Raw genomic sequence first — 26,883 nt, forward strand, 5'->3', positions numbered from 1 at the left:
TACGTGCCCCCGGGCCCTGGCCGGGTAGCTCAGTTGGTTAGGTTGTGGATTTGAACCCTGGTTAGGGCACATACAAGAATCAACCGATGAATGCATAAGTAAGTGGAACAACAAATCAATGTTTATCTCTCTCTCTCTCTAAAAATCAGTAAATAAAATTTTTAAAAAATTATACATCTCTTTTGACAGAGCAATGCCACTCTAGAAATTTCTCCAAACATACATCTATGCTGTAAAATGTCCTGCAGCCATGAAAATGAAGGATGTAGATTTCCATGGTCTGGTATGGCAACACACAAGATACTCAGAAAGGGATAAAACAAGCTGTCAGCCAGAATGGTTCTAACAACAGTGAACAGGACAGTGATCCCAATCCAATGACGGTCCGTGTACTGAGCATTTACCATGTTCCAGTTCATCCCACTTAATCACTAAATAACCCCAGGAGGGAGACTTCTTACCTAATAATAGACAAACATGTAAATCGACCGTACCTACACTACGCCACCAGCCAATCAGGAGTGATATGCAAATTAACCCAACAAAGATGGCGGTTAATTTGCATACACTGGCACCGAGTGACGGGATGCAGGCTTTCTGCCCCACCCCCAGTCTCTCAGGGCCTCTGGGCAGCGTGGGAAGGCGGGGCCGGAATGGAAAGAGGCGGCTCCTGGAGCGGAAAGAGGTGGCTCCAGGGCCTGATGGGAAACGGGCTCGGCTGAAGTGGAAAGGCGGTGCCGGCAGCCAGGGAAAGGAAAGCCCGCCCATTCTAGCATGAACTTTCGTGCATCGGGCTTCTAGTAATCAAATAAGAAGCCTTTCGTTTGAAAACAGAAACAAAGTATCAGGAAACTAAATTTATCTTCAACAAAACTGGTTAAAATTTTAACTATACATTCAAACAATTGAAATATACTTGGTTTTGGTTTCTCCTGGGGGACACACAAGGTGGAGGAAGACTCAGGATTTTTCTATGAAATAATCCTATCTAATAAAAGAGTAATATGCAAATTGACCATCACCCAACACATAAGATGGCCACCCCCATGTGGTCAAAGATGGCCACCACAAGATGGCTGGCAGGGGAGGGCAGTTGTGTGCAATCAGGCCAGAAGGGGAAGGCAGTTCGGAGGGACCAGGCCTGCAAGGGAGGGCAGTTGGGAGGGACCAGGCCTGCAGGGGAGGGCAGTTAGGGGTGACCGGGCCAGCAGAGGAGGGCAGTTGGGGGCAACCAGGCCTGCAGGGGAGGGCAGTTGGGGGCAATCAGGCCTGCAGGGGAGGGCAGTTGGGGGCAATCAGGCCTGCAGGGGAGGGCAGTTGGGGGGGACCAGGCCTGCAGGGGAGGACAGTTACGGGGGACCAGGCTGGCAGGGGAGGGCAGTTAGGGGCAATCGGGCCAAGGGAGCAGTTAGGTGTCGATCAGGCTGGCAGGGGAGTGGTTAGGGGGTGATCAGGCTGGCAGGCAGAAGCACTTAGGGGCAATCAGGAAGGCAGGCAGGCAAGCAGTTGGGGCCAGCAGTCCCGGATTGTGAGAGGGATGTCTGACTGCCCTTGAGGAGTCCCAGATTGGAGAGGGTGCAGGCTGGGCTGAGGGACACCGCCCCCCTCTGTGCACGAATTTCATGCACCAGGCATCTAGTAGAATTACATAATATTCTATGCCCTTGCTTTGTATTTACTTCGTAGCAGCATGAAAAAATGGCCTTTTTTTAAAAAAATTGGGCTTTACTCATTCCTCTTAGTGCTTTGATATTCAAATGATTCTCTTCAAAGAATCTATTGAGGAATCTGCCTTAAGTAATGAAGAAAAAACTGACAAATGGTATAACTGGCAAAAATGGCTTTGCAGCTTGTCCAGCATCATTTTTAACTTCACTAACTTCTGCATCTACTGTACGACTGACAATTCCACTCTGCAGTCAATTCCTATTTCGTAGGCGATGGGGGATTAACGATAAAGATAAGTGACAAGAGTTCCTACCATTAACTTTAAGGGGCATGTTCGGTAGAGGGGATTTTATAAGTGGTTGGTTCATTAATAAATACTTGCCTCCAGTGATAACTGCTCAAAAGGGCCTCGGACTGTACACATACCCATGCCTGTGCGTGCAGAGTGAGCTTCCTGGTGGCCAACAAATGGTTAGCAGTGAGTTCCTACAGGAAGCTACTGGGCAAGTGTGGGAAATGCAATAAGGTGAACAGGAAAGGCAACTAATTTGCACTTTGTACTTCTCTGAATATTTTTCCTCTTATGAGCATGTATTTGGAGTTTTAAAAATTAATACTAATATATCTGTAATATGACTTTCAGAAATCAGTATTAACATCCAGGATTCAGAATTCTCTAGTCAAAAATGATTGTCTCCAAAAGACATGCCTTTGGTATTTGAAAGGGACTTTAGTACTCAACATAATCTACACACATAAAGGTAGCTACTATTTGAAAGAGATTTATTTCTTTTTTCTTAGGAGGAGGACATTAGCAGAAAAAACAATATCTTAGATAAAAACATACCTGAACTCCAACTCATTGTTTCGAGATTTTTGTTTTCCTTTATATTTTGGAGGCTGTCCTGTGAATACAAAAGTATTTGTTCCTGAAATCTGGACATAAAAATCTATGAGCTTGAAAGTAAAATAAAAAATAAGTAAATTGCATAAGAGAGCAAAGAAAGTAATATTGTGAGCATTAACTACAAACAGGTAAGCCAAAAAAGAAGCTACTGATGATGTTTGTCTATGTATGCTATGAAATTATTATAAATTATAATGGTCATTATTGTGTAGGCCTGGAGCAGATACAGAGATATAGGCTAAGTTTCTGTTTCCAGGTGCTTTACAACCAGATGACAAGAAAGACATTTGTTGACATAACTGAACAGCAATCCCATGAAGAAAAGGAAACACTGAGTTACAGGCCCCGTGCTTCCTCTTGCTCCTCCAGCTCTACGAGCTCAGCCTTGTCCCCTGGCAGGAGGAGGGAGCCTGTGTGCTGCTGGGCGGGGACAGACGTGCAAAGTTGTGCAGAAGAGAGCAGAGCAATGGGGTCAGGTGGATCTGATGGGAGCTTTGGGGAGAGACGCAGAGGCCAGTCAGAGCCCCTGTGTAAGGACGGGATGTGAGCCTGAGCTGGTTCTAGTGGCCTCAGAAAGCAAGTGGCTCTGGAAAGGCAGAAGAGTTCCAGTGCGACTTCTGCTGTGTGACCTGCAGCAAAACCACTGCACCCTGACCGCGGCACCTCAATTTCTTCCACTGAACAAAGATGCTAAAGTGTGGATGGTATTTAAATTATTTAAATGTACCGTCTGATGGTAACGGCCCAAGAAATATTGACAAATGTTTTATCCTCAAAGATTTTTCACGTGCTATCAGAGTTGCATCAGGGAAGACAGCCACCTGCGCTTCCCCTCTTTATAATGCTGCTGCTGTGCTAACCAAATGGAAATGCCCAGGAGTAAGTGGTGGAAATGTGGCATGGGAGCCTAAGAGAAGACAGAACTGCAGGAAGCACAAGACAGAAATGGCTGCCAGAAGCAAAAACACTGAAGAGAAAACAAAAAAACCAACAAAGGAAAGGAGGGCAACAGGAAGGTCACCATCTCCCTGTCAGAGCCCGGAAGGAATGCATGAAAGACGGAGGTAAGTAACTTGTGGGTAACAACAGCTAGCTTAAGTAAGTCATCAGGAAAATCTGTATGTTCTTAAGCTGTTTAAAAGGCAGGGAAGCATGTAATCCACTTTAGATGCATTTCCATCAAAACCTGGCAGTATCAAGGGAGACTGAGAAAGAAATGAAGCGCCAGTACTGAGGCTTCTGTGGGCCCTTCCTTTCCCATGATGCCCATGCCCAGTCTATGAGGTGCTGCTGTGTCTGCCTGTTTCCTAGGGGCATCAGCAAACACACCACCAGGCACAGACAATTTAAGGTAAACTAGGATGAGCCCTGCTGGCTTGGCTCAGTGGCTGAGCATCGACCTATGAACCAGGAGATCATGGTCTGGGCACATGCGTGGATTGCGGGCTTGATCCCCCTACGTGGGGTGTTCGGGAGGCAGCTGATCAATGGTTCTCTCTCATCATTGATGTATTTATCTCTCTTTATTCCTTCTTCTCTGAAATCAATACATTTTTTTTAAAAACTGAAGTAAGCTAGGATGAGCCTAAAGCATCCATTCTCAGTAGAGGTGTCATCACCCCCAACATGAGGCAAAGTAGGTTTACAGTTCTGAGTACGTGAAATAGTTTATTCTTGTGTTACTATTAATTATTGTATTATTTCCATACGAACTACTGTAAACCTACTTTTGCCCCCACCACAGTACATAAAGCAGAGATGTACATACAGTACATAAACAGATATACATGATCTGTGGTATTAAGATTTCATGGGGAGGCAATTAGGAAAAAAATAAAGTATAAAAGGGCTCCTTGGCTGGGGAAGATAATGATATAAAGATTGAAAAACACTGGCCATGCCCTAGCCAGTTTGGCTCAGAGGATAAAGCGTCAGCCTGCGGACTGAAGAGTCCCAAGTTCGATTTCAGTCAAGGGCACATGCCTGGGTCTCGGGGGTGAGGGGGGTGCAGGAGGCAGCCAATCAATGATTCTCTCTCATCTTTAATGTTTCTATCTCTCTCTCCCTTCCTCTCTGAAATCAATAAAAATATATATTTAGGAAAAAAACCTCGCCAAATAGAAATTAGACAGCGAGCCAAGAAGAGCTTCATTTTTCCTTTCCATCAATTTTAGTTGGAGTTCCAAAATTAGATTAAATAATATGAAAAGAATGAATACTGGTTTCAAATAATCAATGTTTTAACACAGAAGCACTGCAAAGTAAAAGGAGAACAAGAGCAAATATAAGTGAGGCTTGTGCGAATTTGGGGGCATAGAAGTTTAGACACCATCACATGAACTCAGCAACAATTTACAGGGAAAAACTCACCTGATGGTGGTAGAAATTCAGGATGACAGTCACAATCATCTATATTCAAAGCTTCATCTACCACCTACCCATGAAAATAAAATTAGTGAGACTTACAAAAGAAAAAAAAGTGAAAAAATAAAGAGACACGAATAGCTAAATAACAAAGTGGATTATAACCGAATTTATTCAAGTGCCTAAAATAGCTAGGTGGTTATTAAGCCTCAGTGAATAAACAAAACGATAACTGACGATAACAGATTACGGTATGACTGATTCTCCAATGACAATTCCATCTCGGACACCTAGCATGAGGCCAGGCAGGGCAGCTGGTCAGTACTGAGTCAGTACTATCACATCTTTCCTGAGGTTGCTCTCCCTAAATGAACACAGCTTCTCTGAGATTTTCATTATTAACAAAAGAACTATGCTCTGGTCTGGTGTTGCTCAGTGGTTAGAGCATCTGCCTGCACACCGTAGGGTCATGGGCTCGATTCCCAGTCCAGGGCACGTACTTGGATTGCAGGTTTGATCTCTGACCCCAATTGGTTGTGCGGGAGGCAACCAATCAATGTGTCTTTCTCACATTGATATTTCTCTCTTTTTCCCCTCCCTTTCTTCCTCTCTTTCACTCTCTCTAAAATCAATGAAAATAATATCCTTGGATATTATTAACGAACAAATATAACTACAGAGTGGGTTTAAAAAGTTCCTTCCAATGACTACTATCCATCTAACCCAAGACACCATTTTCCTTTTCCCCATCAGACACTGGAGAGAAATATAAATGTGGACTTGGTGATATCTGCTGAGTTCTGAGCAAACTACAGTTCAGAGAAAAACTCAGGTGCAGATCACCTCGGACCCTGGTCCCAGCAGTGCCTAAGAAGCCATCAAACCAAGGTTCAGCTGAGCACAGCACAGAATCAAGGGCTTTGGCTACGGTGAGGAGCAGCAGAGGCTGCAGAAACACCTTGGGCTGAGGTGAGGATGGGGTAGCTCCCAGGCCCAGCATGGCATAAATTGGGTGGGTGGATGGACTAGTGCAGTGCGGGGCAGCCATGGAGTCTGCAAAAAATAAAAGATAGGAAAAGAAAAATCCAAAGCATTGCAAGGGGTGGGGTGATTTGGCCACCAGTCAAGGGCACATGCCTGGGTTGTGGGCTTGATCCCCAGTGCAGGAGGCAGCCAATCAATGATTCTCTCTCATCATTGATATTTCTCTCTCTCCCTCTTCCTTTCTCTTCGAAATCAATAAAAAATATGTATTAAAAAAAAAAGATTCTCTTAAAAAAAAAAAAGACATGGAAGGCATACAAAGAGAAACATCCAAGTGTAAAATAAAATTTAGAAAAAAATAGTTTGAAAACATGCAAGTGTGATTGCAAAAAAATTCTGTAACAATGAAATATTATTTTTATGTAATTATAGGAGGTAGCCCGAATATTTACTTAAAAAACAGAATCATTCTCTTGATATCAATAGGCAAAAAAGGTTCATATCAACAAGATATTTAGTTTCCCCTTTCACCAAAATATTATTGCAAACATATGAGACTATACTGGAAATAATTTCATTTTTAGTTTTTAACTGAGCTTACCGTTAGATGCTGATTACCACCGTATGCCATTTCGTGGTAGCTTTCTCCAGAATCTCTTTCGATTTCTACAAAGTTAAGTGAAGTACTAAACGCAGGTGCTGGTAGACTAGGTGTGTAGGCTCTGAGTGGGGATAAAAGGAATAATTATTTTATTTCTATTGATTAGTATGCTTTTTTAAAAAAGTTAACCTTCAAAGAAACAAGTTTCAGCAAATTCAGCCTTTTTTTCTTGAAAACAAGATTGTTTTAAAAGGATCCCTACTGCCCTAGCTGGTTTGGCTCAATGGATAGAACGTCAGCCTGCCGACAGAAGGTTTCCCAGGTTTGATTCCGGTCAAGGGCACATACCTGGGTTGTGGGCTCAATCCCTAGTGGGGAGCGTGTGGGAGGCAGCTGATCAATGATTCTCTCTCATCATTGGTATTTCTCTCTCTCTCTCCCTCCCTCTCCCTTCCTCTCTAAAATCAGTAAAATATATATATATATATATATATATATATATATTAAAACAAATGATCCCTATCTCCGAGAGTGGGCTTTATACATAAACATTATTTTACATTTGGTATTAAAATCCAAAATCTAATTTAAAAAACTTAAAATAGATTAAGAACAGCTCAAGAAGTGTATTCTGGTTCCTAAGTCTCCTTGTTTTAACAGCTTCAGTATCTTAAGCATGTGAGGAAAAGCTTAATCTTCTTTAATTGGTAGGTAACAAATGCAGACCCTGGGTGCTATCGGCTTTATTGCAAGCAGACGCAAGTCTATCTGCCGCCTACTAGTATTTCTAACAGGAAGCATCTTGGCCTTTGAAAAAAATACTGGGAGTCTAGAGGCAGTTGTTTCCAGAAGAGGCTAAAGGTTAAAAGGCAGACTGTGTCCCTGCTCTCTGCTGCCAGGACCATCCAGATGGCCAAAAATGGTCCCATTCAAACACAGTAACATCCTATAATCATTTCACTCCTTTCCCATAGGCTAAAGCTACTGATCGCTAATACATACATATGCAAATAGCTCAGTAAAAGAGTGGGCAAAATACATTTGGCAATTCACAGGTCACCTGATCTTACCCAGGAACACTTCAAAAACCACCCATCATCCTCCACCCCCAACTTCTCTGTGGTTGCTATTAGCTACTAAAGCATCAAACACAGAGAGTCTTAAACTCACAGGGCAAAGCCATTCCTAATAACTTACCTGCTTTCATAAAAGACTTTAATTGGATTCCTAGTTGATGTTCCGCCTGTAAAAATCAATCACATACACAGTAAACAGTGCATTGGTAACACATACTGTAAAAGATTTTCAAATTCAGAGAACTGAGAAGTGAGCCTAACCAATTTCACATTTTGAGATGCTTTCAGCTGATGAGCTTGTTAACAAAATGTTCTACAGCCATTATTTGAAATCCCATTGGTGTGATCCCTGACTAGATGCAGCACTCTAGAAATGTGAATCGGAGATGGTACCTGTTTCAAGGAGCTCAGAATCTTATGATCACGTTATGTAGGATGACATTTGCTAGTGAAACAGAACACTCAGCTCAGCTCCCTAAGACACCAAATACCCATAGAAGAAAAAACAGCAAAGACACTGAGAGTGTAGAGTAAGGGATTGTAGAATTCCTAGCCTGGACAGCAAATTTCTGAGATATATAAAATCAGCCACAAACTTGGTGCAAAAACACCAAACAATGCTATTGAAGAGACTTTTCTTCAGGTAATAACTATAATAATAAAGAAGATAATTTTAAAACAATTTTGTTTCAAAAAGAATGTAATTTATTTCAAAATTTAAGAAGGAATATTTTCTATGCAAGAATATATAATAATTCATTGCTGAATGTTTCAAATAAAAATATCAATCATTTATAATTATCTAATGAAATATAATTCTAGATAGAAATGGAAACTTAAGTGACTCAACCAAGATAACAAAGTAAGTTCAAATCATCTGAGAATTGATTTATGGTCCTCCATTGATCCAAGAAACCCACCCTCAAAAGTTTTAAAGGCAATTCGACTGAAACCAAAAGAATCTCAGGTGAAATACCTTGCAGGTCTTCTATCTGTTTTTGTAACTTTACATGCTGCTGAATTAGATCGTTGATTCCCTCAGGGTCATTTTTACAGAGTTTTTGAGCTTTATTGTTTGCTTGCAGGGCCCAGTCATATTCTCCCAGCATAGAAAGAGCAGCACAGTAACGATAATGACCCTGTTCCAAAAAGATAAATTTAAGTTTTCTCAAAAATATGCTTAAGTTAAAGGAAATCAATAAGGAAAAATATTTCACTTGAAAACTTAAAGTGTTAAATTAGAACCTACCAATGAAAAATAAATAAAAATGTTAATACCGCTCAGGATATAAAATTACCGAAATGAGCTAAGTGAAAAGCGATGAACAGTATCATAATAATGTTTAACAACTGCCTTGGGATCAGTATTTTCATTTAAAGAGATTTTTTGTATGCCCAAAGAAAAAAATTCAACCTTTATTATATTTTACTAAAGAGTGAAATAATTTTTATGCCAAATAAAGTATAAAAATCATTCATATAAATAACTTAAATTGGCTTCACAATACTTCAAGGCAGTAGTCGTCTCCGCGTGATTACACTCCTTACAGTGTGGAAAGGCACGGAACTGGAGAGCTGGAAGGACAGTCAGCTAGTGCAGCAGCTGTCCCACCTCTGAGGAGGAGCATGGGCCCAAGTGAGGGTAAAGCTAAGCCAGCCCTCTATCCATCGCTCTCTCATCAGCTTTTCATTCTTTTTTCCCTCTACGTGTACTTGTTGGCTTTAAGAAAGAAAAGGTCCAAAAACCACTGATTTACTCTTAATTCTAATGATCAGTTTTTTTGTTCTGTTTTGTTTTTGCTACAGAACCACAGCCCTGGCTGGCCCCACTTATGCATTTTGGGAAATCTTCTGTATCAAGCATGAACATTTTAATCTAGAGAGCTAACATGATCAAACCTGGGCTAATGCAACGAACTCTCCTCTAGCCAGCTACTCACAAAACCAAACTCCCGTTTTAGGCACAGCATCTCCAAGTGAGCAGTGACTTCCAAGTGAAAAGGTTAGGAACTTGCCTAATGTCACTCACTCACAGGCCAAAGAACCCTGATCTATTATTCTGGGGCCAGAGCTCTTTCCTCTTAACTGCACACTTTACAAAGACCATTCTGATTCTGTGAGATAAAAAAACAAAAACAAAAACAAAAAACCTCAGAGATACAGGCAATAGTATGGTGATTACCAGAGGGAAAAGGAGGTGGGGGAGGCAAAAAGGATAAAGGGGGGTAAATGGTGATGGAAGGAAACTTGATGGGGTGAACACACAATATACTATGCAGCTGATGTATTCGAGAACTGTACACCTGAAACCTATGTAATTTATGAACCAATGTCACCCTAATAAATCCAATACAAAGGAATGTACAAAAAATACTAATTGGGGGAAAAAAAAGAAAACTATCCTTTAATTTAATGAAAATACACCTTACGAAGCACAATGGTGGCTACATGTCGTTATAAATTTGTCCAAACCCACAGAATGTACAACACCTAGGCAGTGAACCCCAAGTTAAACTGGACTCTGGGTGATGATGATGTGCCTGTGGAGGTTCATCAATTTCACACTGCACCGCTCTATCAGGGGATGCTGGCAATGGGGAGGGTATGTGTGCGTGGGGTAATGGGATTATGGGAAATCTCTGTACCTTCCTTCTGTTAATTTTGCTGTGAATCTAAAACTGTTCTAAAAAAAAAGAGTAAATATTTTGTTTGATAAACTAAGTCAGGAGTAAACATTCTAAATAAGGTACTCCAAGTAATTTTAAAAGTTTTAGTACTCTTTTTCTAAGTTGATACTAGATTGAAATAGCAAAAGATATATCTGGAAAACCAGTATCATGGTCTAGGTTTTAGTATTAAGAATTCTACCATCCATTCATTCTGAAAATATTTATGGAGCAGTTGTCAAATGCCAGGTGCAGCGGTAGGCAAAGACTGTTCAAGCACAATGACTTATATTGAAAACAGCAACAAACATCACCCTTAATCCAGTTTTGTCTTTTACTTGTAATGGCTCCTTGCAAAGTCACTGTACTTTTCTGAGACTTAATTTCTTTATCTGTAAAATAATGTATTCAGAAAGTAACTCCAAAAGTTGGATGCAGAAGTCCACCTGAGAAATTTCATAATCCCCAGATTCTACACCCCTAGACCACCTGAATCACAAATTGAAGGCTCTAAAATTCTATGACTCTACTCACTCTGGCTTAAAAACAAATTATGGCCCTGGCTGGTGTGGCTCAGTTGGTTTGAATGTCGTCCCATTCACCAAAGGTGGAGGGTTCAATTTCTGGTCAAGGCGCCTGATCAGGGCATGTATGGGAGCCAAATGATCAATGTTTCTCTCTCTCTCTCTCTCCCTCTCCATTCCCCTCTCTCTAAAAATCAATGAAAACATATTTTTAAAATAAATCAACAAAAGCATATCCTTGGGTGAGGATTAAAAAATAATAATAACTTAAAAATAATCTACACTAATAAAAGAGTAAGATGCAAATTGACCGTACCTTCACGACGCCCACCAGCCAATCAGGAGCAAGTATGCAAAGTAACCCAACAAAGATGACAGGGTAATTTGCATACGCAGGCGTCGAGCGCCCCGCCCCAGCTGCTCTGGGCCTCTGGGCAGTGTGGGAAGGCGGAAAGGCAGTTCCGGACCGGAGCGAAAAGTGGGCTCCGCCAGACCGAAGGCGGTGCCGGCAGCCAGGGTAAGGAAGGCCCATTCTTGCACGAATCTTCGTGCATCGGGTCTCTAGTAATAAATAAAAGCAAATTATGAAAAGCCAGAAATGAAGTCTGAAACATGTATCTTTCTGAGTCTTAATGAAGCTCTGCTTAAAAAAAATTCAGACTATTTTTATAATTTAGGAAAACATAAATTACTATAATAAACACCAGAATTAACTGTTAACATTTTGTTGTACTGGCTTCATATTCTTTAATGCAAGAAATAAAACTACACAAATATGGCAGAACTCTCCTTTGTACCTTTAATCTTTCCTGTCTCTCACTGCCCAGAAGCAAACACTATCATGAGTTTGATAAGTATTTTTCTAGAATATTATGCTTTTACTGCTGTGTTAATTCAACATTGTTTTTTAAATCTATTGATAAGCCAGTTAATTCATTTAAGCTGCAATCTAATATTCAATTCATTCATTCACTAAGTCAACAAATATTTACTTAATGAGTGCCTGTATGTGTCAGGCAGTCCAGATTCAAGAATGAACCAAACAAAAAACCTGTCCTGATGGAGCTCACATTGTACTGGAGACACACACACCATAAGCAACATACTGTAAATAGTACATACTAGTACAATATGTTTACTAACAATAAATGCCAAGAAGAAGCAAAGTCAAGCAGGGAAAGCGGAGAGCCAACTAGTCTAGGAAGGGCAGGTTGGCATGTAGCACTGTGGCCAGGGAAGGTTTCACTGTGACGAGGACCTGCAGTGAAAATGAAAGGAAGCCAGGGGGCCAGGGGCCAGCTCGTGCTCTGGGGAAAGGCATTCTCATTCCAGGCACAGGGAAGAGCAAGTACAAGTGGGGAGTGGGCCTGGCATGTTTAAGGAACTGAAAGGAGAGCAACGGACCAACAAAGAGTGAACGAGGGAGTGAAAAAGGGGAGAGCAGAAGGTCTGAGGTCAGAGAAATAATGGTTGTTCAAGACAGGGGATAGATCCGACAGATCCTAGTAACCAAGTGAAAAACCACAATCACCACTGCTTCATTAATGGATACTTAGATGTTTGCACTTCTGTATCATTAAAACGTGGTGCGATGACCAACCTGTACATCTCACCATACACACATACACAAGAATGTTTGTTGGGTTCACGCTTAGAATCAAGTAATGACTGCGTACGCACATCATAATGCTCTCCAATGTGCTTGTAACCAATTCAACCCACTGGTTTATCGAGGGTTCCTGTTGGTACAGACACTCACCAGTACTCAAGGCTCCTGTCTCGTTAATTTTTGCCAATCTGAACGACCCAAACAGTATCACCTTGTTTTATTAACTCATGTACATGTAGGTCTGTTTGGAGCTCTCTATTCTGCTCTCCCGGTTTCGTTTTTCTGTCTCTGTACTATTTTAATGACTGGGAAACAGGGCTTAGTGTTCTTCTATTTCCCGTTCAGAATTAATTCTTCTGTGAAATGCTTGTTTATTGGCCTATTTCTACTGAGCTTTTTATTTAGTTCTTTGCATATTCTAGATATAAATCCTATCAATTATATGTTTTATATGTGACAAATGATCTTCTTCCAGACTATGATTTCATTCATGGTGTGTTTTGACATACAAGAGTTTTTAAGTTTGATAGAGTCAAATTTATGTTTTCTCTAAGGATTTATGTACAAACACCATCTTATATAGTTCCTTCTAAGCTTTCCGTTTCACTTTTCAATAGGTCTGTAATAGATCCAGAGGAGCAGATGTTGACAGCTCAATGATTCAAGTGCCCTCAAGGACCTCAAGATTCCTACGGGCGACCTGTCCCCTCAGACACTTGCAGCCTCGCTCTAGATGAAATCATTCTCTAACTCTGTAAAACAATCCGCCTCCTTTCTGACTATGGAACTGAAGATTCCTATTTTATCCACATTTTTACATACAAATGTACATCCTGTGATTAGATTTTTCTCCAAGTTGTATGGCATTATTTGCCCAAGGTAAAATATAAAAGAAACCTACCTTGGGCCAGTTGTTCTTCAGAATAATGGCTCTCTTTCCATCACCAAGTGCATTTCTAAAAAGAAAAACAAGAAATAAAATATTCACATTTTTATTTTAATATAGGTATATATATCACCTTACATTTCTATTTGTAACTTTTTGAATTTTCCATATATAACCTACTTAAAAAATGTATTTTTAAAATTTTTAAGCATCCATATATGTCCATTATAGGAAATTTGGAAAATACAGAAAAGTAAAACGAAGGGAAAAAGGCACCCAGAGTCACAGTCACAACTACTCAGGAATAACTACTTCTCACATTTCTGGGGTACTTCCTGCGCATACTTATCTGCACCTCAATCTATGCCCAGCTTGTTATTCGCTGTATAGTTTTTTGCACTATTTTTGTGTATGAGCAAGACTCCAGAAATCAACTCCCAGATCTTTCACACGACACCTCTGCTAAGCTACAGTGGACAGAGCATCAAAGCGGGGACTGGAACCAGGGAAGCCCAATCCCTGTGGGCTGTGAGGAAGTTACCAACCTCTTCGGCCTGCTTTCTCCTCTAAAATGAGACCTGAGGGGAATCATCACTGTTAAGAGATTACAAGAACAAAACTAGGTAACATACTACCACATAACAATACCCGCTAAAAGGCTATATACTTTTTTTTTTTTTTTTAAAGAAAACACTACCTAAAGATAGATGAACTGATCCACAGAATGGGATAGAGAAATCAGAAACAGACCCTTACCTACATAGTCACCTGATCTATACGACTAAGGTAACATCACAAGACATGGAGAAAAGGTACTCTTAAGAAACGGTGTTATGTCAACGGGACATTCACATCATATGAACCCCACCTCCCACTAAATATAGAAACCACCTGCAGATGGACTATAAATCTAAATACCAAAGTTAAACAGTCGAGATTTTAGAAGAAACAGAACATTCTGGTGACATGTGTGCTGGCAGAGATTAGAAACAAAACACAAAAATGCTTACCATAAAGGAAATAATTGGCTAACTGTACTATATTAAAATTAGTAACTTCTGTTTGTGAAAACATCAAGAGTAAAAAGGCAAGCCAGAGAGAAAATATTTGTAATTCAAATATCTGACAATGACTCATATCCAAAATTTAAAAAAAATAAACAAACTACTAATAAATAAGACATTCAACTCAAAATCCAAACAGGTATTTCACAAAGGAGAAAATCCAAGTAGTCAATAAACAAATGAAAAGATGCTCAACTTAAATATCATTAATCAACTTAGGAAAATGCAAATTAAAATCACAGCACTAGATCATTACACACCCACCAGAATGTCCAAATGAAATGACACAAAATAATTATTAGCGAAGACATGGAATTGAAACTCTCATATGTTGCTGGTTGGAGTGTAAAATCACACAACCACATTGGAAATTTTGTACTGAAGCTGAATATAAGGATACCCTGCTCCTAATTATACACTCAACAGAAATGAGTACATATGTTCACAATGACACCACCTATAAAACCCCAATACTAGAAACAACCCAAATGCCCATCAACAATAGAATGGATAAAATGTGGTATATTCATGCAATAGACGAACACTTTACAACTTTACATGCAACAATATGGATCTCAAAAACAATGTTGAAAGCCAAACATGAAAGAGCACATACTACATACGTACTATGATTTTTTTTATATTGCACAAGAACAGGCAAAAGTAACCATTGGTGCTGGAAGTCAGCACAGCAGTTATCCTGGGGGGGGAGGTGGGTGGTGACTAGGAGCAAGGGGGCTTCTGGGGTACCAGGGTGGTGATCTGGGCACTAGTTACGGTTTGGTTTCTGCAAATTCAATGTACACATTTATGAATTGTACACTTTTCAGTATGTGTATTTTTTTTTTTTTTTTGGAAGATTACAACGAAGTCATCCTTCTGCTGGAGACTGTACTATCTGGCTTGATGTCTGAATGACAGTAGCATCCCACATCCTGCGGTGGCAGCCAGAGGTCCAGGTCACACAGCGGGCTGGGGAAAGCCTAGGTCTTTGATGACACTGTTGAAACTCCTTCTGGAACACTGAATAAGGTAAGTTTTTTTCGCCATTTAAACCAGTTGAATCAGAGTTATGTTATTTGTAGCCAAAACATCCTAATACAATGGCACACCTTTTCTGCTCCTCACTGCCTCTCCCCAAATGCCTCCAACAGCTGCCTATGCTGTCTCCACTTCCTCCCTCTCATTTTCCAATCTGCTCTAACCCAGCTTCTGCTCCAAGCTTCCAACTAACACCTCCCCCTCCGGTAACTATACCACGTAACACATTGCTAAATCCAAATTCTCAGCAGCAACAGGCACTGCTGTCCACCCTTACCGCCTTGAAACCACACTGAGTTTCCCTGCCACCTCTGTGGCAGCAGAAGTCTCCTGGCAGGTTCATCCTCCCCTAACTGGTCTCTACTGGAGACCAGGCTCAGTCCTAGTCCCTCTCCTAATCTCAGCTCATGCTCTCCAGGAGTGGCTCTCAATCTTGGCTGCACATCAGTACTATCTGAGGGCTTCTAGAAGCCCAACACCCAATTAATTAAAGCAGAGTCTGGGTGACTGTTTCTTCAACACTCAAGAGATTCCAATGTGCAGTCTATGCTGAGAACCACTTCTGTGAGCAATGTCACTCACCTCCACCAGTCCACCGAGGTTAACTGTCCCAAACACTTGTCTCCACCCTCTCCTTTTGAGTCCAGGCCCACGTAACTCATGGTCGGTACAACATTCCAATTTGGATCCTTCAAAGGCACTTCAACTCAGTATGTTCAAGAGTGAAGTCAAATTTCTCTCTTCGTGACCCCAGTGTCAGGGAGTGGGCCTGTAACCCATGAAGCTGCTGAAGCAGAAACCTCAGAATAGTTCCAAACACAAAACTATAAGCAACTTGATTTTACCTCCAAAATATTTCAAATCCTCCCACTTCTGCATTCCCACTGACATTCCCCTCTCTGAGCTACCACCTCCCGCCTGGAACATCGCAACAGCCTCCTAATCCACAGCACGCTGCATCCCCTCCACTCTCTCCCACTGCAGCCAGACTGGCCTCTTTAAGGTACTAATCACGCAACTCCTCTCAGCCCAGTCCTTCTCTTAAAGGCTGGCAGCTTTAACGTAGCCTACAAGACCCTCCTTGGCCTAGCCCAACCACCTCTCCCCTCCGTCTCTGTAGTCAGCCCAGTGGGCGCCCTACTAATTCCATGAATGCAACATGCTCCCTTCCACCACAGGCCTTCACACTGCTGGCCCATTGTCTAGACCAGCAGTCGCCAATCTTCTGGACCTCACGGCCCACCAGTGGTCCGCAGACTAGTGATTGGCAACCGCTGGTCTAGAACACAGGGACAATGTCTGTTTTTGTTCATTTCTGGCCTATTTATAAACTGAACCCAATATCATCTGTTGAATGTTTACTACATTATCCTATATAATAAAAGTGTAATATGCAAATTGACTAACTGGCTGCTATGACACTCACCACCAGGAGGCAGATGCTCAACGCAGGAGCTGCCCCGTGGTGGTCAGTGCGCTCCCACAGGGGGAGCGCCGCTCAGCCAGAAGCCGGGCTCACTGCTGGTGAACGCAGTGGCAGTGGCGGGAGCCTCTCCTGCCTCCGCTGCAGGACGGTGGTAAGGAGCGAGGGGTCCTGGACTGCGAGAAGGATGTCTGAATGCTGGCTTAGGCCCGATCCCTGGGGCCTAAACCCAGGCCTGCTGAGGAACCCCTACCCCCCCTCTAGTAGTTTATATTTATTACTAGAGGCCCGGTGCATGAATTCGTGCATGGGTGGGGTCCCTTGGCCTGGCCAGTGATCAGGGCCAATTGGGGCCGGCCGGCCGGGGAAGGGGCCACGGGAGGTTGGCTGTGGGAGCACAATCACGGTTGTCCAGTCGTAAAGGTCACTTAGGCTTTTATATAGAGATAGATAACATGAATACTCGCCAAGGTTCTAGCTCTTACAATGCAACAAAAGCAGGACTCAGATGTAATAATGGTCAGTCACTGCCACATGTGCAGTGACTAATACCATCAGCCGAATAAACACATTTTAAATCAAAAGTCAGTGTCTGGAATTAAAATTATAAATGCTGTTTCATCCAAGTAGAAGAAATTATCCTACGGATATACTTGCACCTGCGTGTAGAACTTTTGTAAAAGGATAATCATTATAGAGCTATATGTAATTTTTTTAAACTGGAAGAAATCTGTATTTTAATACAAACTAAAACGTATGTGATCCATTGAGTGAAGGACTATGCAGCCATGAATAAGAGCAAGGGTAGACCTTTGTGTACACCAACATGGAACAAGCTCTAAGATTGAAGTGCTGTATAAAGAAACAAGATGTACACAGGGTACATAGTACGCTCCTGTTTTTTTAAAAAACCACATATACATACTTTACACCAAACCAAACAAAACCACCTATGTTGACTTATAAAGATGGCAACTTCATTGGATTCAACTTCGTAAGTGCTTGTATGGGTATAAAATACAGAAATACACAAGGATCTGGAGAGAGGAATCAGGGCAAGGGCCTGAGTTGGGCAAAGGTTTTCAGTTTATTCTTTTGTAGTCTTAACTTTTCCCAAACTGCATCTGTTTAACTGCCTTTTATAAGTGGGTGCACTCCAAGAAAGACTAAAGAAAACAACTGTTTTCTTCAAAAGCAAATTCAGCAGCTAGTAAGTGAAAATAAAGAGACCACACAGATAAGAGAAATAAGTCAACAAACCAACACTCGCACTAAGCTCCTCCCACATCCTAGGATTTTTAAAAATCTCAGACCAGGTGTCCTCCCTTTCCTTACCTTTTCCCTCTCCTCCACCCTCTCAGGCACTTAACCATTCGTTTCCTCTTAGCTTCCTCACTCCCAAGCTCCAAGGGCCCTTCCTTTACCTCTATGACTTTTCTTTTATATATATATATATTTAATCCTCACCAAAGGATATTTTTCTATTGATTTTTAGAGAGAGTGAAAGAGAGAGGGAGAGAAACATCGATGTGAGAGAGACACAATGATTGGTTGGCTCCCACACATGCCCCAACCAGGGCTGGGGAGAAGCCTACAACCAAGGTATATGCCCTTGACTGGAATCGAACCCAGGACCCTTCAGTCCGTAGGCCGATGCTCTATCCACTGAGCCACACCAACCAGGGCTACAACTTGTTTTCTAAGCCCATTTATTCTAGGAATTACTTCTTCTACCTCTGTGATTTACCAAATAAATGTTCTCTTACCAAAAAAGAAAAAAAATCTCAGAACATACAACTGAGTTGATTTATACCTCTGGCCTCAGAGAAATTCAGATGAAGAGAGCGGTCATTTAAACTCTATCTGCCCACTATTTCACAAGCTGAGTTCTAATTAATAGACTTATGTTATATGATGGGTAACTAAACTGAAAATTTCGAATTACTTCAGTTACAACTACCATTCTAAAATGCCCTTTAACTACCAAATTGTATTTGAGACGTGAACTTCCAGAAGACCAGAATAAAAGGACACGTCATCCAAGCCACGGGTTCTGGGCCACACGGCACACACCCCTCTGGCTTCAGGACTTGGCAGGGACAAGCTGTGACAGGAGGCAGCACGTTCCCACCGCCCCTCCCTCACTCCAAGCCCATTCCCCGCACAACCTCCTGCAACCGCCACAGGCCTGGAGGTGCGCCACGGGTTCTGCCTGATTCCCAACGCGGTGGTCTACTGACACACTGTGCGACTGGCACTTACACCACCACTGCCTCCGCCGTGTTGACCCTTTCAGAATGAACCATTTCCCACACTTGCCTCACCTTGGGTTCCCTGCCCCTGGTCTTCCTTACATTTCTCTCCTTTCAAGATTATTTCTCACTTGTTTCATCCTTGATGTCCAGTGATCACTGTTGTTGTTTTTTTCCGTCTTAACATGTACATTTCTAATTACACTGTATTGCTTTTCAGCAAGTATTTCAAGTACACACAGAAGTAAATAACATGAACATAATGCGCACCACCTACCAGCTTACCAAGATCTTAACGTTTTGCCGTGTTTGCTTCAGATCTTTCGGCAGAAGCCTGTCACAGTGGACGTCCCGGGTACCACTCTCCCATCGCCAACCTTGTTCCCTCCCTTGCTTCCTCCCTTCCTCCCACGAGACAGCCACTCCCCTGGTTTTCAAGTGCCCGTGCATTTTAAAACATTTTTCACACATAATAATTATGGAGATGCATATCATTTTGCATGTTTTTAAACAAAATATAAACGGTATGAGACCATTAAAATCATTTCTGCAACTTGCATTTTCACTCAGCATTGTATTCATTTTACCAATTGCATAGGTTTCCATTGTATGAATATACCATATACCATAACTGATTTATCCATTCCCCTACTGATGGACATTTAGGCTGTTTCCATTCTTTACATTTACAAACAATGCTATAATGGAGCTTTGCACATCTCTTCTCGGGTACACGTCTGTGCGTTTGGCGGGGGCTGCAGAGGGCGCACATTCTTCAGCTTGCCAAACTGCTCTCCAACGTGGTGGCACCAATTTACACTTTCTCCAGCGGGTATGCAAGTTCCTTCATTCCACATCCTCTCAAACACTTGGTATAATGAGTGGTTTACATTTTTGCCAATCTGACGGGTGTGGAAAAAAAGACTCGTAGTTTTTAGCCTGTATGTCCTGTAAAGATGATCGTATTCACTGACTATTTGGACCATTTATTTAATTCCCCCCCTCCTTTCACACTGCCCTTTGGTTCTATCACCACCTCTGTGTGGTGATTACTAGAGACTCTACGTCCAGGCTGCCTGGGTTCAAACTCTGGCTTCATCACATCCCACTAGTGTCCCAGGACACTTTGTTCAACCTCCCCAGACTCCTCATCTATGAAGACAGCATCACCCACCTCTCACAGGCATGAGCGTGTTGTGAGTTAACGTGTGTAAAGTGCTCAGAACAGTGCCTGAGGGGGGATGCTTCACCCCCATCTGTCCCTGGAGCTGCTCAGCCAAATTCCCACGACAGATCTACCAACCCCAACACATGAGAGCTTCAAAACATCTCAACCTCGGTAACTCAGCTAAAGGACAGGTGTCCTATGTCAACGGCACTTCTGGCAACATGTTCTTTTCTGAAGCCACATCATCTACTCTCTCGATCAGGAGTTATAGGTACTATGGATTCAGAAAACGTCATGCCTCATTTACTGAGCCCGTCGCATCAAGAATGTGCGAGGTGGGGACCACCACCAAAACCAGTGTGGCGCGAGGATCGGGCCATTAAAGAGGCATCCGATGCATACTGGTGATTAACTAAGAAACTGCTGCTGACCTGCTTCCAGCGAAAACCTCAATGGTGCTGAACCACAAGCTCGACCATCAGGAAGGAGCACGGGACAGATGCACAACCCTGCTCTTGGCCCTGACCTCACCAGGCTACCTGGCTTCTGTATCTGTACTCCGAAGCGTCTCCTTTGCAGTGGAGTCTTAGGAGAATCCTCCCTGAGTGTCTAGCATCCAACACTCATGAAGAGGGCAGAATCCCCTGGTCTGCCTCTCAGCTCTCAGAGCTCCCCCTGCAGAGTGCATCACCTTCCACCCACTCAAGGTCTCAGATCAGGCACCTCCATTTGCACAGGCGGCTAGCCACGCTGCTAACCTATTCATGTTGAAAACATTCAGATTCACCTTCAAACAGCATAGCGTATCTGCAATTCTGGACCTAGCCAGAGGCAATAACCTAAAGACATTTGCAGCTCATTCCTTGTCAGAACAGTTGAGGACAGTGGTAGTGATGGAAGACTGTGTCAAGCCCATCCATTCCTCTAGTCTAGACAGCCTCGGCTTATCCACAGCTTAAGCCATCTAAAAGCTGCATAACATAATACAGCGATATTCTCCAAGGTGGTTGGGTTACTGGTGATTTTTATTTTCTTCTTTTTAAACTCTTGTATTTTCCAAATTTTCTACCATGAGAATGTTTTCTGTTTATGATAAAAGAAAAACATGTTATTTTTAAAGCTACAAACTTGGAATATACTTCTTCCCCACTCCCCACCTTCCCACATCCCAACATAAGGGCTTTCACTGAGAAACAACTGACATTGACTCTGCTTTCTTGAGAAAAAGTAACAGAAACTGTGAAACCCCAGACAGCACTTTCCAGGAGCTTTTTCGATGAACAGAATATTGCTGCGGTTCTTCTCTACTCCATCGCTCAACTCGTAGCACCCGTAAGCCACAAACTCCAGGAAAACACTGTTTCAACTAAGCAACCAGGGCCCTCTTTCTTCATGGACAGAGAGAATTACATCACTTGTCAAATTTTCTTATTTTGACCTTTCTGTTCAAAGGTCAGACACAAATAATAAGCAGGACCTCCTGCCTAAGCCACTTTATTATGAGGATCCTAGGCTCTAACCTGGTTCTTTAGTATTTTTTTGTTTTTATTATTCTTATACTGAATGGATGTATTCATTTTTAAAAAAATGTATTTTTTTTTTTCCAGAGAGGAAAGGAAAGGGAGGGAGAGATAGAAACATCAATGATGAGAGAATCACTGACTGGCTGCCTCCTGCACGCCCCCTAGTGGGGATCAGCCCATAAGCTGGGCGTGTGCCCTGACCGGGAATCGAATCACTGAGCACAGCGGCCGGGCTGAGTGACTGTACCCTTGAAGATAACCTAAGCCCTTACCGTAAGGCAGGACATAATGAAATGGACCGCTTACCCTGCTCAACAGTAACGCTTACAATTTATGTCCTGGGCTTTTAAACTGAGGAACAACAAAGTCATAGCGTAGTGTCAACAATCTTTCTTGATAAATAAAAGCTAAGTTCGACATTAGGAACTAAAAATTCACTGTATTTCACTCTCATAGTTAAACCACTAAATTTATTTTCCTTTTCACTTATGAAGGACATTTACTGAATTATGTTATACCAGGATGGAGGAAACAAGCACAACTTCTCCCAGAACTTTCTAGATTAATTCATAGAGCAAAAGGAGGTAATTTAACCCAAGTGTTATAAACACAGACTTTTATATCATCAGATAAGCTCCGTGTTTAAATCTTGGCATCACTACTTACTAATAGTATGAGTTTGTCCAAATGTAAATGTGGAGAGTAACATTACCTACTTATTTAGGGTGTTGTGAGAATTAAATAACGTAAGTAAAGTACTTAAAATAACGCATAACATGTTACCCACTCAATCAGAACAATTACTGCTGTCACTGTGGTTGTTATACAGATAGCTTACAGAGCCCTCTTTTAACCATTTAACTATTTCTGCCTAAGAACTATTGAACGGTTTTCTTGCATGCCTGCAAAACAGAAACGGGTGTTTAGCATAATCATTAGGGAACGCTAACCAACTTACCTGAACTGTCCCGTGCGAAGAAAACAAAGAGCTCGGTTACCATAAAGATGGTGGTTTTCAGGACTTAAAAAAAAATAATGTTTAGTCAGTAAAGGAAATTACATATGAAACTAACAAAAATCATACAGAAAAACGAAGGCATGAAAAAATTTCAAAAACTCTATGTCTGTGGCAGAGCAGAAAGAATATAGGATTTGAAGTCCTAACTGGCTAAGTCCTGGTTCCTTCACTTCCTACCTGAGTAACTGCTCAAATCATCCTCAACTTCCCTGTATTCGAAATAAAGATTCCCACTTTTCTGACCTACCTCATACAGCTGTTGTGAGGATCACATGAGACACATTAACAAGCTGGAACTACAAGAATGCTGTAACTGTGCAGGACAGAATTACATATCTAAGTCAGGACTGGACACACTGACAAAGAACTCAAAAAAGTCTGTAAATTAACAGTAGTTTAGTAGCTTCACTTCAAATTCTGCCCTCTTTCGTCTTATCTGATTGCACGTGGTGGAACTTCATTCCCTTTCCTCCACCTCCTCAGAACTGGGCAGAACTGAGCAGCAGCCTCCCAGGTGTGCCATGCTACCTTGATCCCCTCGTTCCCCGTGGAGACTGGCAAGGTAGGGCAGCTGTCTACAGCACATCCTCCCAACGCTGCTACAATATTAGGTGGCCCAGCTAAGATGCCAAGGGAGGCACACTTGCAAAAATGCTACCAAATTCTAGCAGCTGAGCAACTGGAAGACAAGTTGCAGAGAACGCATGCATTCTCAACAATCCCAACTATTATCCTTTCAAAGTTCCCCCTTAGAAAGCAAAAATCCTTAAATGGGTGACATCTTAAGAACTAGTAAGTAACTCTTTGTGATCAGTTAATAATTTGAGAGAAATTAGTTGAAGGCAAAATGAAAATAAGGAAGAACATATGAGTCTGGCCAGAAAGCTTGAAAGAAAACAGAGGTGGGCAGAACGGAATTCACAAGTTTGCAAGACCTGCCTGAGTTATACTATCTGATTAAGTTCATACACTCAGACCACCTCTAATGCTTCCAGTGCCTGAGTGAGAAACTCTACTCTGCATAGCAAGCTGAAGACAGTCTCCAACTCCCCCTCTTTTATTTCCTGACTAGCATTCTAAGTTGATCTGCCACATAAAAAGGATTTCATCGTTCTGTTTAGTTCTTACCTATATTCAATGGCTCTGCTGTAATAGATTATAGCTAGATCAAATCTTTCTTTGGAAAACTCTTCATTTCCTTTCATTTTCATTAGTTCTCCTTGCTGAGAAATCAAGGTGAAAGAAAACCCATCAGTTAATTGCAAAAGACAATTAAGAACCCCTTACCTAGGAAAAACGAACCTAGGTTTCTATCTTTGCTATCAGAAATAACCCAGGGGGGTCACTTACGTAGAAAATGATGAGGCAACATTTAACATTTTGGTATGTATATGTAAAGAAACCTGTCTCTAAGGACTTAGTGCTGACTTTGTGAAAGGAAACTAAAGAGTGAACAAAACCATCACATCACAGGGAACTGCTAACCACCAACCCCTTGTGCAGTGCTTGCAGGCCCACGTTTACAGGTACTCAGTGAGCCTGCCGCATGACAGGGAAAACAGATGCGAGGTAGAACTTTAATTTTAGGCTAGAAAATGTGATATTGTTCAACAAACCTGGGTGCTTACAAAACAACATGTAATTCAGTAACACATATAGGCAATGCTGATTACATTAATTGCCAGAAAAGAGGCAACAAAGTCAGGAAGAATGACATCAAAAGGATATCAAAGATGCTCCAGATATGACTAAAACTTACTTTAAACACTCAAATTCTCAAAATAAATTCACTAAAATAAACTGGATCACATCAATGACTTTAGAGAATTAACTAGAACAGTAAATATGTTTCTAAGTCCTTTTTTAAAAATTTGGTTAAAATCATCTTTCTTATGAGTAATTCTGTATGGCATGTGAACTACATCTCAATAATGCTGTTACCAAAGAAAATCATATTTACTCAACTAATTAAAACTCTTTTAATTAAAAAAAATCAAATTTTACTATTTTATTAACTCTTTTAAAAACCTGTAACATTAGAAAATTCTCATCAAGATGCTATTTTCCTCTTCCAAAAAAATAAATATTCCAATCAAAATTTATTAAAATTTCCCTCAAACATGTTATTGATTTTTATAGTATCAGGTAGCAGTTCTACTGAACTTTCTGAGTGTTATTACAAGGTCTAACAAGCCAATATTGAAATATACTTACAAGTAAATATTTATTCTCACCTGTATGCACTCCGCACAAGTTTGTCTTTCAAATTCTTCAAGTATATTGCAGTTTTCTGTTACAACTTTAGTGATGTGATACTTGTCTATTTTTTATTTTTAGGAGAGAGAGGACATTTATTTTTAAAAAATGGTATTGTTAATGTTCTAATTCTTAGGTTAGGTGAATACATAAAGTTCATTATATTATACTTCTAAATAACATATTTGTTGTAATCTTTTACATGTATCCAATAGTATATTTTTAAAAAAACAACTAATAACATTAGATTCATTAATGCTATGAATCTAATCAGTTACATTTCTAGCATTGAGAAAATACTTGTTTATTATTATATCAGTTCTAACTGTAATTACAACAAATGCTCCATCATAACATATTCCAAATGGGCTTCATAAACACTCAAGTCAATTCAACAAATATATCTGAGCACCTGTAGTATACCTGGCACAATTTCAATAAAAATGAGAAAATCCTGTAAAACCACTTTCTAAATTTATATAATAAATGAAAAGTTTAAGTGTCTTAATTCAACATTTGACTCTCCTGAATGAAATGTTAAAATTAGACTTTATTTGAAAGACTATTCTTATATAAATTTAATAAAATAAAAATGGTGTAATAACCAAAATTTACATTAAAAGTTTACCAGGCTTTATTTTCTGTATTTTAAGCTGTTCTATAAGAAGATTTTTTAAGGTGTTAAATAATAATTTTATTGCAACAAAAATGTAGTTACACCTCTAGACAAACATTCATTTCAATGGCAAAGAGTACCTAAAATGTAAGATTCAAGAAAGGATTTGGTAAGTCACCAAATGAAGTAACGTAACGCTAAGGGTCAGACTGAGATTACAGAATGAAAACCTGGGCTTTAAGATTTAAGAGACCCGACTTCTCATCTAGGTTCCACTACTTACTAGACTACAGAAATACCACTTAACCTCTCAAAGTCTTAGTTTGCTCATTTCTAAAATAGGGATAACAGCTACCTTCAGAGATACTTTAAAGAAGAGAGAACAGAGACAAAGAGTCAAAAGTGAGCCAACCTGGGTGCCCAATACATGATACTGGCCCTCTATTTCTACCATAAAATATGGACAAGAACTAAAGGCCTCCAAAACAGAGAGACCCACCTTCATACAGCCCAGTGCCTGCTAAACCTATCAGAAGACCTGTCTCCATGTTCATGCTTAATCTTCTCTAACATTTAGGTCAATTGTACAAAATTTGTCCTCACTGGAGTTGGCAAATTCTTATCATCATCTACTGAAGAGCCAAATATTCCTTGTTTTAAGATTCCTATAACTGTACTATAAAAACATTCAAATGCTTTAGAGAAAAGTATTCCACAAAGTAAAAAATAAATATAAAGCAGTTTCATTATACATAAGAATAACAGATTCATCAGGGAAATGAAAATTATCTTAGCTCTTACTTATTTCTCTGACCAATGAGAATACTAGGTGTACCAGTTAGTAATGCGGATTTTTTTCAATAGATGGAGTTACACATGTTGATATATATGCGATCTGATATGTATGCTATTTTGTTGTATTGACAGCTTCAAAACTTCATATGTCAAATTTTCTGAAGGTGTTAACATCATAGATATTTTTACACTTAAAAATGTCCAATTTCATGACAAAAAAAGAGCATTTGCGGGAAGTTTTAATTCATTACTTTATTTCCAAGAAAAAGTTATCGTATACTTCGGGAAGCTTATGGTAAACATGCTCCATCTCAAGATACTGTGAACGCTGCTTTAAATGCTTTAAAGTGATGATTTCGATGTGAAAGACAAAGAACGTCCAGGTCAACCAAAAAAGTTTGAAGATCAACAATTACAAGCACTGTTGAAGATGCGTGTCAAA

General features: G+C 40.7%; 1 protein-coding gene across 8 annotated transcripts in view; it reads right to left on the minus strand.

Moving 5' to 3' along the window:
* The window catches only part of TTC3 (tetratricopeptide repeat domain 3), a gene marked incomplete at its 5' end in the record, with an annotated part of 99,474 nt that overhangs the window by 54,252 nt on the left and 18,339 nt on the right, over window positions 1-26,883 (minus strand). For 4 of the 8 annotated variants that reach the window (XM_080654935.1, XM_080654934.1, XM_080654937.1 and 1 more), the window contains 9 exons: window positions 2,516-2,573; window positions 4,946-5,009; window positions 6,525-6,645; window positions 7,722-7,767; window positions 8,577-8,739; window positions 13,301-13,355; window positions 22,715-22,777; window positions 23,903-23,997; window positions 25,009-25,094. In XM_080654935.1, the coding sequence (XP_080511061.1) occupies window positions 2,516-2,573; window positions 4,946-5,009; window positions 6,525-6,645; window positions 7,722-7,767; window positions 8,577-8,739; window positions 13,301-13,355; window positions 22,715-22,777; window positions 23,903-23,997; window positions 25,009-25,094 (751 nt within the window). Of the gene's footprint in view, window positions 1-2,515; window positions 2,574-4,945; window positions 5,010-6,524; window positions 6,646-7,721; window positions 7,768-8,576; window positions 8,740-11,106; window positions 11,352-13,300; window positions 13,356-22,714; window positions 22,778-23,902; window positions 23,998-25,008; window positions 25,095-26,883 lie in introns of all 8 variants that reach the window. The other 4 variants (XM_080654938.1, XM_080654939.1, XM_080654940.1 and 1 more) reach the window with 3 other exon arrangements.

Source organism: Plecotus auritus (genome assembly GCF_963455305.1).
Source record: "Plecotus auritus genome assembly, chromosome: 2".
Lineage (NCBI taxonomy): Eukaryota > Metazoa > Chordata > Mammalia > Chiroptera > Vespertilionidae > Plecotus > Plecotus auritus.